The 18296-nt window shown below is 39.7% G+C and overlaps 1 protein-coding gene across 8 annotated transcripts in view; it reads left to right on the top strand.

Moving 5' to 3' along the window:
- Window positions 1-564: 564 nt before the first annotated feature.
- Window positions 565-18296, top strand: part of cep162 (centrosomal protein 162) — a 53074-nt gene continuing 35342 nt past the window's right edge. For 2 of the 8 annotated variants that reach the window (XM_072394960.1, XM_072394955.1), the window contains exons 1-16: window positions 565-658; window positions 1932-2033; window positions 2391-2526; window positions 3351-3410; window positions 4964-5239; window positions 7345-7522; window positions 8753-8835; window positions 8908-8978; window positions 10356-10385; window positions 10499-10529; window positions 11794-11868; window positions 14268-14465; window positions 14622-14703; window positions 15235-15493; window positions 15668-15878; window positions 16061-16218. In XM_072394960.1, coding sequence (XP_072251061.1) covers window positions 1974-2033; window positions 2391-2526; window positions 3351-3410; window positions 4964-5239; window positions 7345-7522; window positions 8753-8835; window positions 8908-8978; window positions 10356-10385; window positions 10499-10529; window positions 11794-11868; window positions 14268-14465; window positions 14622-14703; window positions 15235-15493; window positions 15668-15878; window positions 16061-16218 — 1908 coding nt within the window. In that variant the 5' untranslated portion in view covers window positions 565-658; window positions 1932-1973. The remainder of the gene's footprint in view (window positions 659-1931; window positions 2034-2390; window positions 2527-3350; window positions 3411-4963; window positions 5240-7344; window positions 7523-8752; window positions 8836-8907; window positions 8979-10355; window positions 10386-10498; window positions 10530-11793; window positions 11869-14267; window positions 14466-14621; window positions 14704-15234; window positions 15494-15667; window positions 15879-16060; window positions 16219-18296) is intronic. The other 6 variants (XM_072394956.1, XM_072394958.1, XM_072394957.1 and 3 more) reach the window with 6 other exon arrangements.

Genomic DNA, 18296 nt, shown 5'->3' with positions numbered 1-18296 from the left:
ATTAAAAATTCATATAAAATATGAGATGTGATCAAATGCTTTAAAATGGGGTGTGTCAGGGTCATTTTCAATGCGGCGGTGAAAAATCTGCCAAAAAAAACAAACAAACAAAAAAACCTGCCAGTTCACACAAAACAAATAAGTTAATACACAATTTACCATTTATCGCGGCCGCTGGTCTCCTTTTCTTTCCTTTTTTCCCGCCTCCAGATTGTTGTTATTGACGCTGCTGAGTTTATACGTCATACGGCGTCTTCTCTGGCGATGGTTAAACGGCTGCCGTAACTTGTGTTACTTTGAGTCTGCGCGCATACCCCCCATTCAATGTCTAAATCGGGGACATTTTCGGGGACAGCTTTGTCCAGGGACAGGTCACCGAAAACGAGGACTGTCCCCAGAAATTGGGGACGTCTGGCCACCTTACTGTAGGTATCTCATGGGGTGATTATGAACAATTTGCCTTATTTTCTCAAATCTATTTCCCAAATGGTCTAATTTCCCATTGGTTATCATCTGTCATGACGCTATTTAGTAGCCAATCAGATTAGTTTGGTCACCCACGTAGTGTCGCGGGAACTGCTAGTCACTCGAAAAAGACAAACCAGTTAGGATGCTACAAGTGTTCAGTTGGAGGATCTGCCAAAGTCGAGTCTCTTGAGTAAGTTCTATTAGGGTTAGTCTGACACGCGTACGTTAACTGCAGTGGGGTACATATATCAACACATATCGCGAAGAGTCGGCTAACTCTTCTGACTAGCAAGCGTTGCTAGCTAAGTGAATACTTAACTGCTGTCAATATACTTGAAAAGCACCGGAAGTACTGCTCTGCTTTCGTCGAAATAAAAACCAGTTTTAAAAACGGTTTTATTCAAAGAAGAGTTTTCAATTGCTTATGAAAAATATGAAGCCACTGTCCCATATTGGTGAAGGTTTTCAGTGGATATTATTTAACTTTGTTTGCACTTGAGCGACATACAACAAATATGCTGATATTTAGACTCCAAGGTTTAAACGCCTATGTGTTGCTTTATTTTCGATTTACTTTTTAAATGGGTACCGGAAACATCATTGTGCTATCTTAAGCAATTGACATGTAAAGTACCGTTTTGCTATTGGTCTACTTTAAGACGTCAGTCCTTATTCGTAAGTTCAGAAGTGTTGTATTACTCTGCCTTGCAATTGTTAGGTTAAATGTGAAGTGTTCCGAATGTGTTCGTAAACAGTATTCAAGATCAGGAACAGTTGATTTCTTATGAATGCCTTGTAAACACGGATATTTTGGGGAATTGTCAGATGTTACAATTGTCAGCTCGGCAAACCGGTCAGTCCCATGTAACGCAGTAATAGAGATCTATTTCTTTGAACGTGTTTTTAATAGAATGAAAATGTGTAAAGAAATCATTAATTTAATTTCACGTCTGAAATGTTTGAAACAAAACTAACTCTGATATATTAACGATACATGTATTAACTACATTTTTATTGAAGGTTGTTTATGGTTGAAAATAATAATGTAGTGAGATGCACCTGGCTGAGAACTGGATTCTCCTGCCAACAGTGCTTTCACACAGTTGGTCATCGTAGCCTAATGTTAGTGATTTATGATAGGTTGATACTAGCAAAGGCAAGGTGAGGAGGTGCCCACTTTTCATTTTCTCAGTTATACCAATCGTCGTTTTAGAAAAAGAACAGTTCTTAAATTAATTTGTTCACACCAGTGCTTTCCTAATGCTGAGTTGCAATGCCATATTGCAGTTTTTGCCATAGATTGTAGATATTGCCATACTTGATGCTTAATGGTTTCATTTAGGTTGTGATTAAGGTGATTTGTACACTTGTCTTAGATTTTAGTGCTTAAAGTAAGTTATGGTATTGCTTTTTTAATGACATACTATGCATAATAAGTTTGATTTTATTGATTTATTTTTCAGCTGTATTGTTTGCTTTTGGCTGATAGGGTGGGTATCATCACTATGTCTCACAGGCTGACCAAGGAAGATCTGGATGCACAGTTTGAGCAGTTTTTAAAAGAGGTAATATAACAAAGTGTGAAAGTGTCATTGCAGTTTTGCAGCACACTACAGTATGATAATAAGGATTACTGTACAGTACATTCTGATACAGCAGATTATCTTACCTGCTGATGGCAGTGGAGCCTCTAGCATCTTCTTCAATGTCAAGAGTTTGACTTGACTTGAGTTTGAGATGAGTCATTGATAGTTGTTATTTTCCTAATTTATGTTTGAATTTGTGTTTGTTTTCTTGTGCTTTGGTAGGGGTGGCTGGGGTCTTATCAGAGGCAAGAAATATGAGTGCCTGACATCAGAGAAGAGGAGACACAGAACCAAGCAGGTTGTGTTTTAACTAGTTTAAACCTTTGTCTCTGACAGTCTGTTTCAGATGACTCTGTGGATTTGGGTGGCCCTGATAAGCAACCCCAGGGCAGAAGCAGCCAGAAATCCAATCGGAAACCAACATTGTCATGGTGGCAAGATGACGAACACAGCAGTGAAGGAACGGGGGGAGGTAATGATCAAAGGGGATTTCTTGATGTTAAAACATAATGCATAGCACTGGGTATGTTAGCTTGTTGGCTTTTTCAGGAGGCTAGTGTGTTAGTCCAGTCACTGTTTAAACTTTGCCTTTCTATTTTAAGTTGCATTACACAGTAGTTTCACAAAGACTATCCTTTTTCAGTGCAGTTTGTTAGCACAGCAATTACTTATCATAGTCACATGTTTGTAGTCATGGTTGTGTTTTGTTGAACACACAGCAGCCAGTTGGAGACAGTTGAAAATATTGCTTTCCACATAGTGAAGTTGTCAAGAGGTTAGAAACACTGATGGGACAGTGGCCGTAAAGAGAAGTGAAGGCTCAGAGAATGACTGTCGCTATAATAAAGCTGTGAATAAATTGAAGCATGTAAAATAAACTTTATGAATACATTATGATAAAAACACAATTGAATATGATTAACAAAACTAAGATTTGCTGCAACAGTTTCAACCTTTTCCATTGTTTCAAGTTATGCTCCCCTGGGCAAGCAGCTCCCTCTGATTCCAGCTGCTTACATGACTGAATTCTGACTCAACAATGCTGAGGCATGATAGTTGTTTCACTGTTCATCTGTTGCACGTCATTGTTTGGAGCTGCCAATGTTTGAGCTCACATAGCTTGTACAACCTGCATTTGAAGGATTTTTCAACATAACTAAATTTCTAATCACTACTTTAAATGCAGAAATGTCTTCACTGTTTTTGATAGAAAAACTTTGTGTTTTGTTGTCTTCTCTTCTCGTATCTCCTTTCCTTTTCTTTTCTTTTTTTTCCCTTCTCTTCACATCTTTGCAGCAGAGTCACCCAAACGCAGATTTATCAAAGCCAAAAAGTCCCAACCTGAGATTAACAAAGGTGAGATAAAGATGACAAAAGGTCCCACAACACAGAGCTCTCCAGTGGGCGTTTTAACTATACACAAAGCTGGTTTATGTTCATGCATGTGGGGTTTTAGTGCAGCTAAAGATACTGCATGTTAAACAGACAATTATTCCCAGGCTCTGTAGCTGTGACACACAGCAAGGTCTTAACAATCATGTGGACGCTTGAAACTGTGAGACACCACAGTTACTACCCCAAGTAGTAACAGTAAAAGTATGACGAGCATTAAACACAATGTGGACTACCCTCGACTGGACAATAGAAGATCTCTTAGGATTATTTAAATACAGGTCCTTACAGGTGTTAAAGTTAGAAAAATACAACTATGCGTGTCATGTTACATTGTGTTTTTAACTAAACTAAGTAAGAATAAAGTATAGTTGTTATAAACAGACTCGTACACTCTTATTGCTTTCCGAGAAATTTAGATGGGAAGTAACAGCTCAGCACTTCTGATCAAATTCACTTGATTAATTGATTATGAACTAGTTTGGCCACCTCGCTTTGTTGGTCTGGAGCATTCAGGCGTGTGTTAATACAATGCCAATAAAGAAAGACATGAGTAGTGATTTTAGAGAGACAATTGTTTCTGACCATTTATCTGGGCTATGAGGACATTTCCCAAGCAATTTAATATCAGTCATTCTACAGTAAGAAAGATTATTTACAAGACATTCAAGACAGTTTATAAACATCCCAGCAAGTTCACCCCAAGGTCAAAAACCCAAGAGCTACATCTCAGACTCTGCAGGCCTCAGTTAGCATGTTAAAGGTTAAAGTTCATGACAGTACAATAAAAAGAACAATGAATAAGTATTGCTAGTTTAGAACGTTTCCTCTCTCTTAAAAGTACATGGCAGCACTTAAGAGGGATCACTTCAAATTCTTTTGCAAACCACAGGACCTAGGAACATTGCAGTCATTGAGTCGACTATGAACTTCTTTGTGTACCAAAGTTTTCTAGAGTAAGATCTGAGGACATTTGTCTGACAACTAATCCTTAACCAAATTGGGTCATGCAAAAGGAAAATGATCCCAAGAACACCATGTGAGAGACTGCTAACGTTATACTTTAGCTGTTGTTCAAAGGGGTTCTGCAGGCTGTTGAATCATGGGTTCAATGTTTTTCCCACGTTTTTCCCACAATGCTTCTGATAACGAATTTAACAGTGCAATATGTCATGTGCCGTTCGTATGAGGTTATGTTTACTCAATTTTAATGCCTGGTAAGGACCACTTTCCTGCTCTGTCTGTTGCTCGTGTTCAACTAGCATTCGAGGTGGTGGCAGCCGCAGCTTCTTGCTGTTTAATGTCAGAGCAGAAGGGACTCTGATCGTTTTAGTTCCAACGCCGTCATTACATTTTTATAGCACATTCAGCTCCTGTAAAATGTAATGAACAATGACCAGAGTGTAAAGATGAATGAACAATCCTTGTGTAGTTCAAACGTTACATTCAAACTATATTGGATTTAACTGGATCCAGCACCAATTCACCTACCCTCTCTCTCTTCTTGCTGTGCAAAGTTGTCAGCAGGGAGCCATTCCAAAAGCCTGTCCCAAAACCTCGCTCCAAGGCTCCAGGTAAACCCATTCAGCCTGACAAGACTCCCAAAGCTGTTGCTTTGGGCATTTCCCAAACTGTGGAAAGACACAGAGCTTCATCAGATGACTCGTGCTCAGAAAGTCTGAGTCCCACTCAGGAAAACCTCCACTCTTTGTCAGGAGAGAGGAATCCTGATGAAACTGGTGACACTCAACCAGCTAGCTCTGATGGTCATTCCCAGGGGGGCAGTGATAATGGTAATCTTAACACAACCCCCCATACCCCTGTTGGTCCCTTAGCAGTGTTGTAGTCCTACTGTGTCTCTTCTTATCGTGTGTTTTTGTCTCTTACGAACTGTATTATGTGTGTGTGTCTGTTTAAGTTATTTGTCCTGTCTGCCTCATTAACCAGGGGAAGATGTTATGTTTGATTTCAGGACCGATCCATACAACATCTAATAGAAGATAATTGCTTCTGTCATTGACATTCTCTGTCTAATGGAGGCTCTTTCTTATTAAGTAGGCTTATAAGAAAGTCTCATTTGATTTAGAATTTTGGAAACTCAACAGGTAGTGGTGATGATTTGGTTAGACATTTTACACCAAACTATGTTTGACTTGACTTTGGTAAAATAACAAACCAGTAAGTTGTGTCATCAAATGCCCAGTGGATGGGTGCATTTTGAATAAAACACACTGGGTGGCAGTAGAGGGTTTTGGCAAACTGTGTACATCAAAGGGTGTTAACCATCTTACTTTGTGTCACACACTTGATTTCTTCACTTTTCTGCTCTGCTTGAGTCTTAGTCTCTCACCAGAGTTGTGAGTGGAGAAAGTGGGGACAGACACACAAAAGAAGAGATGTCGTGGTGACAGGCATTTAAGAAAATGTCATATAACATGTGACACAGCTCCATCATCTAACCATTGTTTTGTTGCAGTGGACAGCCAGTAAGTGTGTGTGACAGTATAGATGTTACTTTTAACTTCGATTACAGTATAGAATTAACTGGCCAGACAAAAGTTCCCACCATGGATACAGCAGCGTGGCCTCTCTTATAGCCTTCAGTAAGCATACATTGAATTTAGGAATCAAGACATCCTTCAGAATATTTGGCTGTGAGGGATATCCTGGGTTACCCTAACCCACAGCCAGATGGGTGGAGGAGAGAGGAGACTAGACACAAGTTAGACAAATGAGATGAGCCTTTTAATAGTTGTTCAAAAACGTTGTCTTTGTATTCCTTAAAAGCTGTATTAACAATGTTAATGTGAAAGAGCAGAGCTTATTGTTGATATAAGAGTAATGAAGACTGTAAATATATAAATGGTTTGTTCAATGATGTTAATCTCTCTTTAGATCCACTGGTGTGACCTACATGTCCCACAGTAACTATGCAAGGCTTATTGTTATGTTTTCTATGACTTTCCTTATGTGGAATACTGTCAGGATCTTTCAGAGAGTCTTTGAGGAAGTCGGTGCCTATCTGAGAAGAGGATGAGGATCCAAGGGATACTTGTTGTTTGAGGGATGAAAGTCTTGAAGCTGCTTTGTTCAGCAGACACAGTACAGAGACAGAGGAAGAGTCCACCACAAGTGAACAGCTGAGAAATACCTATCTGTGGTTAAAGACCGTTTTCTGAAAATCACACATTGAACAGCCACTTGTTTTCTGATATAATAGACATGATCCAGTGTGTTTGGCAATGTTTTATGGAGCACTGCAGCGCAGGATGTCAGTGGTTGACAATGGGAGATTGAGACATGTTACTCACTACACTTTATATTATCTGGGGCCTGCTCTGGATGTAATAATTATGTCCTTTAGTTAGTTGACCAGCTGTGGCTCATTTTTAGCTGTGTGTTTACATTTTGTCGTCATGGCACAATTAAAAGTGCGCTTAGATACCTATTTTTAAGCTGTTGGCCGTGTATCTGTTGACATCTGAAAAACTTTCAGTGGACTACTGCAGAAATAACTTCAGACAATCAGATGATTTTTCGAGCATTTTAAAGTTTTTCAAGTAGATATCTTGATATTTATTCACCATAAACAAAGGGTAGGACTCCAGACTGTGGCTAGTTTTGTAGACGTTGCACATTTGCTGGGAAAACTACTTTGTCTAACCTACTGCAAATCACTCATAAGGCACAATCGCATGGAACATGTGGAGACAGATGCACTGATGGAGCAGCCAAGAATCCTCTAGGACATGACAATCTAAAATACAATGCCTGTGTGTATATAGATGCATGTATATGATTAGAATATGTTTCTTCTCCATCCTTAGACTGTTGTGTTTCTTCTCAGAAATGTTACAGTTGTACTTTCCATTTGTGCCGTCTTTACATGCAAGTGCAGGATCAGCGATGACACCAGCTGCAAACATAACGAGTGTGGGCTTAGACACTCTGGATGAGGAAGAGGAGAAAGACAGGTTCTTTGCTCAGCTAGAGGCAGGAGCTTCATCAACTGTAGATTATGCCAAGCTGAACAGAGAGTTGGACTCAACCAGTTCCACCATCGCTACTGACCTCAGGTACGAAAGCAGACGTTGTGTCATACACAGTGTCTCCTCTGATTTAAAGGAATGGAAAAGTACCCTGCAACAGGTCAGTCCCATCACACTGGGACCTCCTCTCTGGAGACAGTAACCGACTAAAATGTTATGGTCCATCTTCATATTTTTGTTTCTTGTTGAGTTTGTTGCTTTGTCTAGTTGCTGAAATGGAAGTTTTTTTTCAAATGATTTAATGTGTTCATGTGGTGTGTTTAACATGTTAAAGTGGTGCCACAGGAAATTTGCAGTAGGGTCTGAAATCTTTACAACAATGATTCGGAGTTAGTACAACTCATGGAGGGACAGTAGCCACATTAATGGAAAATTCACTGGGTACAAATAGGTCAAAATTGCCCATGAAGGTGGTACTAGTTAGTCCCATAAGCCCTAGACTATTTATTGAACGTTTCTCCTGCAAAATATCTTCACATTCAGTCAGATACAGCACCATAAGTGTGAAGCCAACCAGCAGGTCTCCCTTATCCCCAGGCCAGAGCACAGCTTGGGAAAATTCCAAGCAAAACTGAAATTACTGCATCATTAACATAGTCCCAACAGGTCAGTGATCTGATGTTTTTAAAACCATTTAAAAAATTCTCAACTGCAGGTCTGTCGAATTTTTAACCAACTTATGCTACACCCATTTAGGTTACAGTGATACTTGGCCATATCTTAAGTCTAAATGTACCATGCGTGGAACCCTTCAAATAATGATTTGGTTACGCTGTTATAGGCCAACACTCACCGAGCCAATAGTAACATCTGTTAGCCTTGAATCTGTGCAATAAAACATTAATATGATAGTTCAACTGCGCTTACGTTTGAAGACAAAAATAAAATGACCTACAGCCTGTAGAAATGTGTAACATGAACAGATTTTGCATTAGTACAGCTGAGTTTCACTTCCTGGTTTGTCTGCTTTGCAGTAAGTTGTCTGCCCGGCACTGCCTCTCCGAGACGCCAGGGAAGAGTGTCAGGAAGGAACAACATATTTTAGGGGGCTTAATTTCTATCCTGTATCCTAGACCTCAGTGGAAATGCAGAAGACCCATGGATGAAATTATCTTTGAGACTTTGAAAAAAGGCCAGGCCCATCAAGTTGTAGATGCTGTTGGTTATGTTCTCTGCAGGAATAGATCGTACGTCCTGGTTGACAGATGAATGTGTTCTTTGTCCAGACACTGGTAACATGACATATTCTCGTTGTAGGAAAGCAGAGGAAGCAGCACTGGAGCAGACTGATGGACATCAAAGCAAAGCCAGAGTCACAGAAATTGTCAGAGAGTCTCCAGGTAAGAACGCTGAACAGCAAGCAAACGTTGCTGTGCCTTGCTGCGTATCTCATGCAGGTTTTCCTCTCTTAGCCTGTACAGGCTCCCCACATTACAGTGAAGATTTTGAAGATGAGGAGAATATGAAAGAGCCACTGGAGGAGGTTTGTAGTGGTGCAATCTATAATTCTAAAAGTCACATTCTTTGTCGCTTTGATTGTTGTATTTTAGCCTGAAAGTTTATTTTTGACCTTGCCATAGTGTAGTTTCAGCTGGAGGTCATCTTTTTAGACTCTTCAGTGAGTTGATTACATTGAAGAAATAACCCGTGTTTAAGGCTTTTCTTTGATTTTCAGTATTTAATAATTGACCTACGTTTATTATTAGGTTGGAGTACCACATGATAGCCCATGTAGTTTTTTCTAAACAGCCTCTGATTTTCTTCTTATTTTCTTATTTTATATGTTAGATCAGGGGTGCCTGCAACAATTTCAAACTTGTGAAGAACATTGTGACTTCAGCAACATATATAGTATAGAGAGCACAAGCAAAAGCAGTGCACACAACCTGTGGCTTCTGTCCTGGTTAATTCACTCTCCAAACTTTACACAGAATGTAGATGGTTATAATAGTTACAAAGCAATACAATGACATGGATACAATAACACAGATGGGTTTTTCTCATGTCCCTTGGACAGCCAGCATATAACCAGCAACTAAATCAGTATTTGGTGAATTAGTTAGAAATAAAAAACTGTATTCACGAGCCCTTATTTAAGTAAGATAAGTTATATCAGCCAGACATACAGACATGTCTTTTACATTAGTCATAAAAAATTGTCTTTCTCATGTTTCATGTAGTCAAAAAGATGGATCATGACATTTTTAAGCTACTTTTAGAATGCAATGCCAGTATTGCACACATTACAGTCTTAACGTTGAAACGAAATATTGTGCTGTTTAACTGTGTATTGAGCTCTACTTCAACAACAGGATATAGATCCTAAAAACCTCTCAACAATTCAAAATGGGTTACTGAGAGGATTTAAAATAGTCCTGATAAAAACATCATCACAACTCTGTATAGATCTTAAAAGTGCAGTTCATGCAAGAAACAATAAAATCCATCAAAACAGGAACTTGAAGAAGTTGTTACTGTGAGAAGATGTTTGCCAAAGAGAGTTTTATAGTACATGAGTGTGAGTGTGCATGTCTCTGTGTGGCCTTGTGACAGACTGGCGACCTGTCCAAGGTGTACCCTGCCTCTCGCCCAGTGACAGCTGGGATAGGCTCCAGTATTGAAGCTACAAGGCTACACCCAAAAATACTGTACTTTCCATACAGTTTACCTTCTGTCAAGATGCAGATACAAATCATTTCCTTACCCACCTTCATTCCTCAAAACAACAATTTAGAATTCTTAAGCTAAAAAGTAACTCCAAATGAACACATTTTACTGTAGATGGATGAGACTGTCTCTGTTAGGCAGAATGAGCTTGGGAAAAGCAGGCTGACTTTCCAGTTAATTTGTCTTTGCACAGCTTGGCAGTTCCTGGACTGGCAAGGCTAAGGTCAGCCCTGAAAACTCATTACAGCAGTCTCTGTTTTATCTTTGTTGCGTAATGTCACAAACTGCATCTTGCCACATTGTTCATCAATTCATGTTATTTTTTTGTATTTTCAGAAGTCCAAAATGTCTCCAATTCTGGCAAGAGGTAAGAGAAGCAGATCAAGGACAGATATGTCACTCAAAATAGAGCAGGCAATGATGTTTGCACCCTCATAATGTACTCGCAATCTATTCAATACTAAAACACAAATCAAAATATCACTAAGAAAAATGTTCAATGGTTTTACTACGTTGTAATTATATTTTGATGAGATTTTTAAGTTACAATGGAGCATGGTCATTTAGAGCTCTATTTGAGACGCAGAATTTTAAATTCTTTTCTGAATCTAAGAGAAGATAAAACTGGAGATATATGATTAGCTGTGTTAATTCTCATCTGAACTCTCACTGCAACAATTTGGATCAGCTGTAGACTTTCCGAAGAATTATTGGGACAACCCTTTTATTAAAGAACTGCAGTTGTCTTATCCTGAAGTAACAAATGCATGGAGCAGTGTTATTTAGCATCACTCTGAGAAAGGATGTTCCAAATTTTGGCAATCATGCAAAGGTGAAAGAAGACTGTCGTAGAGACCTATTTTTAGATCCTCTATACATCAAACCAACAACCGGTCATCAAGGACTTCTTGAACATCTGTGTCCATATGTCTCTCTTGTCTTTTTGGTGCGGAATGCATCATCGGCTCTGTCAGACACCATCGGCACTTTTGGTTTTTTTTTTTCCAGCCAGTTTGCAATGTTAAATAGTCGTCAGGTCTGGCAGTAAGAGAGATTAGTCTGGGTGGCTGCTTGGCTTAGGAAGTGAACTCTCTAGAAAGTTAATGCAGCTTTTACTGTTATTTTTCAGTGCATGAAGCTAAAATGCTCAATTACAGCATGCAGGTTTTTGAGTCTAAACACAGTACCCTTCTAACTGAGCTAGAACTAAGTCGGATAGTTCAGATTGCTGAACTATTACTGGCCTGGCCTTATGCAAAGGTTTCATTTGTTTTTTACCTTACTGAGTATTTATATAGACTCCCCCTCCATTCTAAAAAGTTGTGCCCTCTTGCACACGCATGCATTGTGTGTTGGAGTGAGCAGTCAGAGGTTGTCTAACCTCCCCCGACATGAGGAGATATGGCAGGGGGTCTGCTGTTGCTGCTCTTTGTGCTGTGTGGTGTACGAGAGCCAGACCAACCATAAAGGTGGCACTGGAAGTCAAAGTAATACCATTCAAAGTTTGTGAAAATACAAATTATTGAGAAAGTAAAATATTTGAATCTCAGTACTGAAAGGTGTTCTTACCATGTTAAAATGTGACATTTTGTTCGAAAAATTGCTGTTACCAGTAAAACTGTTGGTCTTAGTTTCTCTCTATGATTCCTTGGATGACACTGGTGAAGAGGACAGAAGGAGGGACTCTGCAGGCTCACTGGACAGAGGTAACAAATGTGTTATTTAGTTGCCAACCAAGTAACAGACTATAGTATGTGATGACATTTTCAAAAAGTTGGAATGTTGATGATTTAATGATGATAATAACAAGTGAACACAATCAAATAAAAGACTGTATGGTACTGTGAGATCTACTTTTGTGTTACTGCACATTCCTTCTGACCCAAATGAACAATTGGCTTGTTGGTCAAATTCACCAATGATGTACTGCAGAGAGAAGAGATGATGTGAGCCTTGTTGCATTTAGTGCTCAGAATTGATTCGGACAGGTTCTCGGTAGTAGCTGTGAGCAATGCTCCAGGTGCTCTGCCTGCCAGTGATAGAGGAAACTGATAATGAGAACAACAGGCATTTATTGTTTGGACTCCAGCTGCTGCTATGAGACAATATAGTGTAGGGCAGGACAATTTAGCAAAAAAAAAAACCTTCATGGTATTATTTTCTGTATTGATTGATCACAACATAGAATTTGACAGTGATCTCTGTGCACGGGCGTGTGTGTTTATTATAGTATGATACTGTAGCACAAGTATAATATCTTTCTCTCCATTGTACTGTTGGTCAGAGGAAAATGGAGTTTTTACTGTAGACCAATGGAACTGTAGTCCTCACTCTGACCTTTCAGGGACTTTCTTCTTCATAAGACAGCACCGTCTTAGTTTATACTTCTGTTTCTAACGCATGTTTGGAAATAAAAGATCTAATGACAAAAATTACACTGAACTGTGTATACAGTAATGTTGTCACGATACCAACATTTTGGTATCGATACCGGTAACATGTGTTTTGATACTTTTCCAAATAAAACGAGAACACAAAATATGGCATTATTGACTTTATTTTGATAGAAAATCTTGGAAGTATAACTATGCATCAATAAATAAAATAAAATACCACAAAGACTTTTCTAATGCACAGACAATACAATTTTGAAATGAATAAAATAAAATGATATTAATAAGCTAATTAAAGCAGAGATAGTGGTAGCTAATTGCAATGCAGCTTTAATTTTTTTCCAGAGCTACTTTTGTGGAGAGTGAAGGGGGCTGGCATTGCTTGCTTTCAGCACTGAATGTTAGGGATGTGCGGTCCCAGCGTTTGTTAAGGTTTGTGGTGTCGCCACAATACCGCACAGAGTTTCAACACCAGTCACATGTTGCTTCATTTGCGTTTACTGGAGTGAAATAACTCCAAACGATGCTTCTTTTTCTGTCTGCCATTACTGTAGAGCTTCATTCATTCTCCCCTGTGATGATGTGACTGACAGGGCTGCTAGCATGCGCGAAGCCTGAGAAGAGAGCAGAACCCAGAAGGAAAAGTAGTTCCTATATCCGACACAAATATTGACTATAGAGTTCACTTTCTACTTTTTTTAGAATTGATTACGGATTCAGTGTCATAAAAGTATTGATATTTCTTTTAAAAGCGGTCTTGGAATCGATATTTTTATGTGAAGATAAATCCTAAAAAACGCATGTCCAGATCGAACTATCGATATTTCTGGATCGATATGCACATCCCTACTGAATGTGGCTTTTTTCATGGGTGTATAAGTTATTACCTGTCGTTCTCTGAACTCCTTGTGCAGGTCTGGGTGCTTGTCCTTTGTTTTGCCAGGTTGGAAGTGTTTCCACCCTTGGCCAGACATGTCATGTAACACAGTGGTGCTTCGGTGTTAACGGCTTCACCGTGCTCATTTGTTTTAAAGCCGAAGTAATTCCATATAGCTTCGCGCACCTGGTTTATCTAGGAGTTGCAGCGTGGAGGAGGTTGCAGCAGCTGCCATTCTCTCCCTGCTCCTGTCTCTCGCTCTCTTTCTCTCCTTTATCTCTCTGTCGCTCCATGCTGCTCGCTCACTCCCTCGCTTCGGCTCAAAATACAATGGGTTAGGATTGGGATCACACGGCGACGTAAAAAGAAAAAAAAAAGTATATGAATCCAAGCGCAGTATAGTACCGTTTTAAATGCGTCAGTGCCCCGGTACCAATTTAGTACCGGTGTACCGAACAATTCTCTGAATTCTTTTTTTAGTAAAACATGAGCTGTAGATGATACTATAAGAAAGATTTTGAGATGTTATTGTTAAACTGTTTAACCTCATAGTGCTGAACTCCTCCTCATCTGTACTTTTGAAAGATTGCCTCAGCAATATGTTTTTATATTCAGTTATGTCACTGACCAGTTACCTTATAATGTGTGAGATGTTTGAAAGTTGTATGAAACTTATACAGCAAATCATCCCAGCGAAAGCTGTTTGTAGAATGTTTAACTTTAACCATGATGAAATTTCTGCATCCTTCTGAGTTTCCAGACGTTTCATATTAGATAAAACCTTGGATGAATTCATGATGGATATTTTGAAGACACTAATTTGTTTTCTTTTCAGGCCAGCCATATGTACAGAGTGGAGGCTCAGAGATGGAGGCTCTTCAAGAGGCTTACAGGCAGATTCAAGCTGTGCAAAATTCAGATGATCAGTTCTTATCTCTGGAAAGTAGAGCAAGAATCTGTAGACCTACCTCGCCATCCTCCCACCCTCAGCTTGCTCAGCAGTCTCTTCAGCCGGCTTCTACCAATGAGTCAGGTCAGACACTACCCTGCTGTCAACAGGCTGGCCTGAAGTATTGCTGGACCTGTTGTCTGTGGTAGACTGGTGTACTATTCCATGATTGGTGACATGTTTAGAAATACAAAGGTGATATTTTTAGAAATCTTTATATGATTGTGTGTTTGCATTTAGACCTGCCAACTGCTGAGGAGCTGATGAGACCCATCCGGCCAGAAAATGAGCAAATTGGAGGCTTCACCCTGCAGCCTGTCAGGTTAGGACTTCAGAAACTTGAAATTATCTGAAAGAATGATGTCACAACACACAGAATTACCAGCTAATTGCTTAGTGGTTCATTTGAGCTGTCGTAGTCAGTACATAGTTTGTGGTTAATACTCATGGCTTCGCTAGTTCAGTACTAGATTTGTAAAATATACTAGTTTTCATGTTTAAAGGGAGTTTAAGGTCATAATGGGTTACATAAAATATTTAATGACTGAAGCTTGGATAGTAAAACATGCCTAGAAATAGCAGCGAATACAAACTAGTACAGTACACTAGACCTTGTTGGACTTTATCTCCTCATAACCAACACTGTATTGTAAATTTCTTTCAGTTCAGTGTAAGATCAGTAAGCATTGATTGTTGGAGATTAAATGTATTAAAACTAAACTGGTGACATTTGAAGTGCTTGAATGTTTGATCTCTCAATAAGCTTAATATTTGATGTTCCTTCTTTAATCTGATTAGTAAAGGTTTCTTCATCCTGTAAAAGCTCTTTCTTTGATTGAATATCTGATTGCAGTGCTGTGGAAAACAACCAAGAAAATGTTTCACAGTGTCTGGAAAGGACTTTCCCAATATTGACTCATAACGAGTCAGAGTGGAAGCAGCCAGGAAAGGCCAGAACTGCTGCAGCATTGACTACCCATCCATCCAGTTGTGCAGACACCTTTAACCATGACCTGAAATGCAGTATTAGTGAAGAAGTTGACAGACTGATGCAGGATCAAAAAAGCTATTCCACTCAAACATCCTCTCATGCTAGCAAAGCTAAGAAACCGGTAAGGCAAGCTGTATAAAAGGAGCAATTTTCAAATGAATATGCTGTGACACAGCTGACTCAAAAACAGCCCTGAATTTAATGTTTGCACATAAGATTGTATAAATATTTAACGTAATGTATAATATTGCCAAGCTGAAAATGACAAAATTGTGATAATGAACATTTTTCCCAGGGTTCCTGTGGGTTCTCAGAAAGGAGGCCCACTGTGGCTCCTGTGAGAGGCAGGACTGTGGACGGAAGAACAGCAGTGAAGTCCAGGTCATCAGGGATGAGTAGAACTGCTTCTAGAGCAAAAGCCCAAATCTCTCTTACATTTTCCCCGCATCATTCACAAAGAACAAAATCCAAAAAGATCTCAGAAAAAGATGACGGCAACTCCACAGGTTATTAGTGGCTTTCTCAAACACATATCCTGTGTATGGGTCTGTGTCTTCAATGATGAGGTTAAAAAAATGTTCCTGCGATACTTGAGCTTTTTGAGTGGTTGATTTACTTCTATCCACATTTGATCATGCTTAGCTAGAGTAACTTTGAAAGCTTTCAAATAACTCGTGTTTTCTGCCAGCAGAGTCAGGTTTGAAGGTGAGCAGTGAGTTGGTGGCGTCCGTGCAGTCCTTAGTGGCCGTCCTTCAACAGCAGATGGACACCAGCAGTCCCCAGGATGCTGCACATGAAGTCAGAGGTGCTCAAGAAACCAGACTGACGCATCCTCCACAGATTAGTGTAAGAAAAAAACCTCACTTTATAGATAATGTCGAAATGAAGAAGCTTAGTTTATATTTAAATGCTAAATTAATTATATAATACCAGACTTAAGCTATTATCATGGTGGTGCAACAACCTGAGACAGTTCTCATTTTCACACCTCTGAAATGAGCTTTGCCTGACTTGTGTTTTTCATATTGTGTGAAGAGTTGGGAGGAGAGCTGCTGGTTTGGGATGTTTTAGACAAAATTGGGTCTCAGATTGTTTTATTTTAGAATAGAGTGGACCTTTATGAACCAGGCTAATTTCTGGGCCAACATCTTGGTGCTGCTTATTTGGAGATTTTGTCATCTAAAGCAAAACAAAATGTTTGGTGTAAATGGGCAACAGCAGTATCAGACTGTAATAGAAGCTTCTCCATTTCATCAAATCACTACAGCCATCTGAGAGCCACAAGATAATGTACACGCATCTTCCTTTGGTTGGAGAAGATGTACGTCAGAACACAGTAACACTAACAAACCAAATGAATATATTCAATAGAAATAGTGTTTTGCACTGTGGACATCCTCAGCTTTTCCCTTCACATGTATTCTGTTGTTGAGTTGAAAAGGGTATGTATTAGGGATGGACCGATTATCGGCTGGCTGATTATCAGCATTTTGATCAGCATTTTGACACATATCGGCATCGGCCTTTTTTTTTGTAATCCGACGGCCGATAACAGATCAATTTCAAACCGGATTATTTTGGCTCTGATGCAGCCGCGCCTCTCTGTCTGTAGTCTCTACTCTGTCTCCAGCATTGTCCCACCCACAGCACCATCTGATTGGTTACACACAGAGCCAGGTAACAGCCAATCAGCAGTGAGAGCTGTGCACGCACACTGCTCACACACACGGCAGAGAGGGGAAACAGCGAGGAGAGCAGATATGTTTCGAACAGGCTATCAAGTCTCACGCAGTTCAACACGCTGACATGCCACACATGGCGTTTCTCACACTGAAAAAAATGTAGAATAGAAATTTCTCTGGTGCGCCGCTATCACTATGGAAACGGCAGAAAACAAGCATGTGTCCCATGAGTCAGAGCAGAGCAGTTATTGATAACAACAACACTAATAATAATATAAGTAATGAAAGACCCGTCCAACACCCCAATGATCTCACTCTTGCCTTCATTCAAAACTTGAGAGCCCTGGTTTCGAAGGTAAGTTAAGGCAGCAAACTTTCCTGAAATTGTAATCTACATCCCAGCCCTCGACGGCTCACAGCTACTAGTAACGTTACTGTGAGTCCAAGAACGTTTTATAAACATAAGCGGCAGCGTTGCTCGCTCGCACTCCCGACTGGCTGCTGAACATATCGATATGGAAATAGTCCAACTTGCATAGTTAACTCTATCGCATACTTGTTATGTTCTAACGCTCACTCTTACAGACTTACAGTCTTTATTTTTCACTTTTTAGTGGTGTGTCTGGTTCTCTAGCTTAGCATGGCTACCAGTTCTCTTCCTCTATGTCCTGCTTTCACCTGCTCCGTGTGTCAGATGTTTAGTTACTCCTCTGCCTCCTTTAGTGGTAATGGTACATGTAACAAATGCATTTTTTATTTCTGCAAGACTTCCTCAGTGAACATAATGTTCTGAGCAAGAGGATTTACACCACAACACCAAACTACTGACCATAGACAGAGAGAGAGATGCTTCCGAAACTAGCAAGAAAGATTTTTAGTGCACCACACTCATCAGTCCCAAGTAAGTCTTCAGTGAAATCTGAACAACTCTGCTTTTTGCACCACAATCGGGTGGGTTACATGCCGCCATTCCAACTTTAAAGAACAACAGGCAGAGAGAGAGGGTAGAGGCTTTAGTTAAGCTTTTAAAGACTGAATCATGTCTGTACACATCTTAAAACCTGGTACCTGTTGAGTAACGCACGTTTCCTTATATGGGAAGCCTTGTCGGAATGGTGGCACGTTTGCATGTCGGAATGGAAGTTGCTGCCCAATCTGGTGCTGCTCAGTTGGGACTACTAATTGACTCGCATTTCTGTGCATATTTTAGTTAACTTTATTGTATTTACTTTATAAAACTTC

Source organism: Leuresthes tenuis, unplaced genomic scaffold, assembly GCF_036924035.1.
Source record: "Leuresthes tenuis unplaced genomic scaffold, fLeuTen1.0.hap1 SCAF_10, whole genome shotgun sequence".
NCBI classification, from domain to species: Eukaryota; Metazoa; Chordata; class Actinopteri; order Atheriniformes; family Atherinopsidae; genus Leuresthes; species Leuresthes tenuis.
The sequence above is the reverse complement of the archived record's forward strand: the minus strand, read 5'-3'. Positions and strand labels throughout refer to the sequence as shown.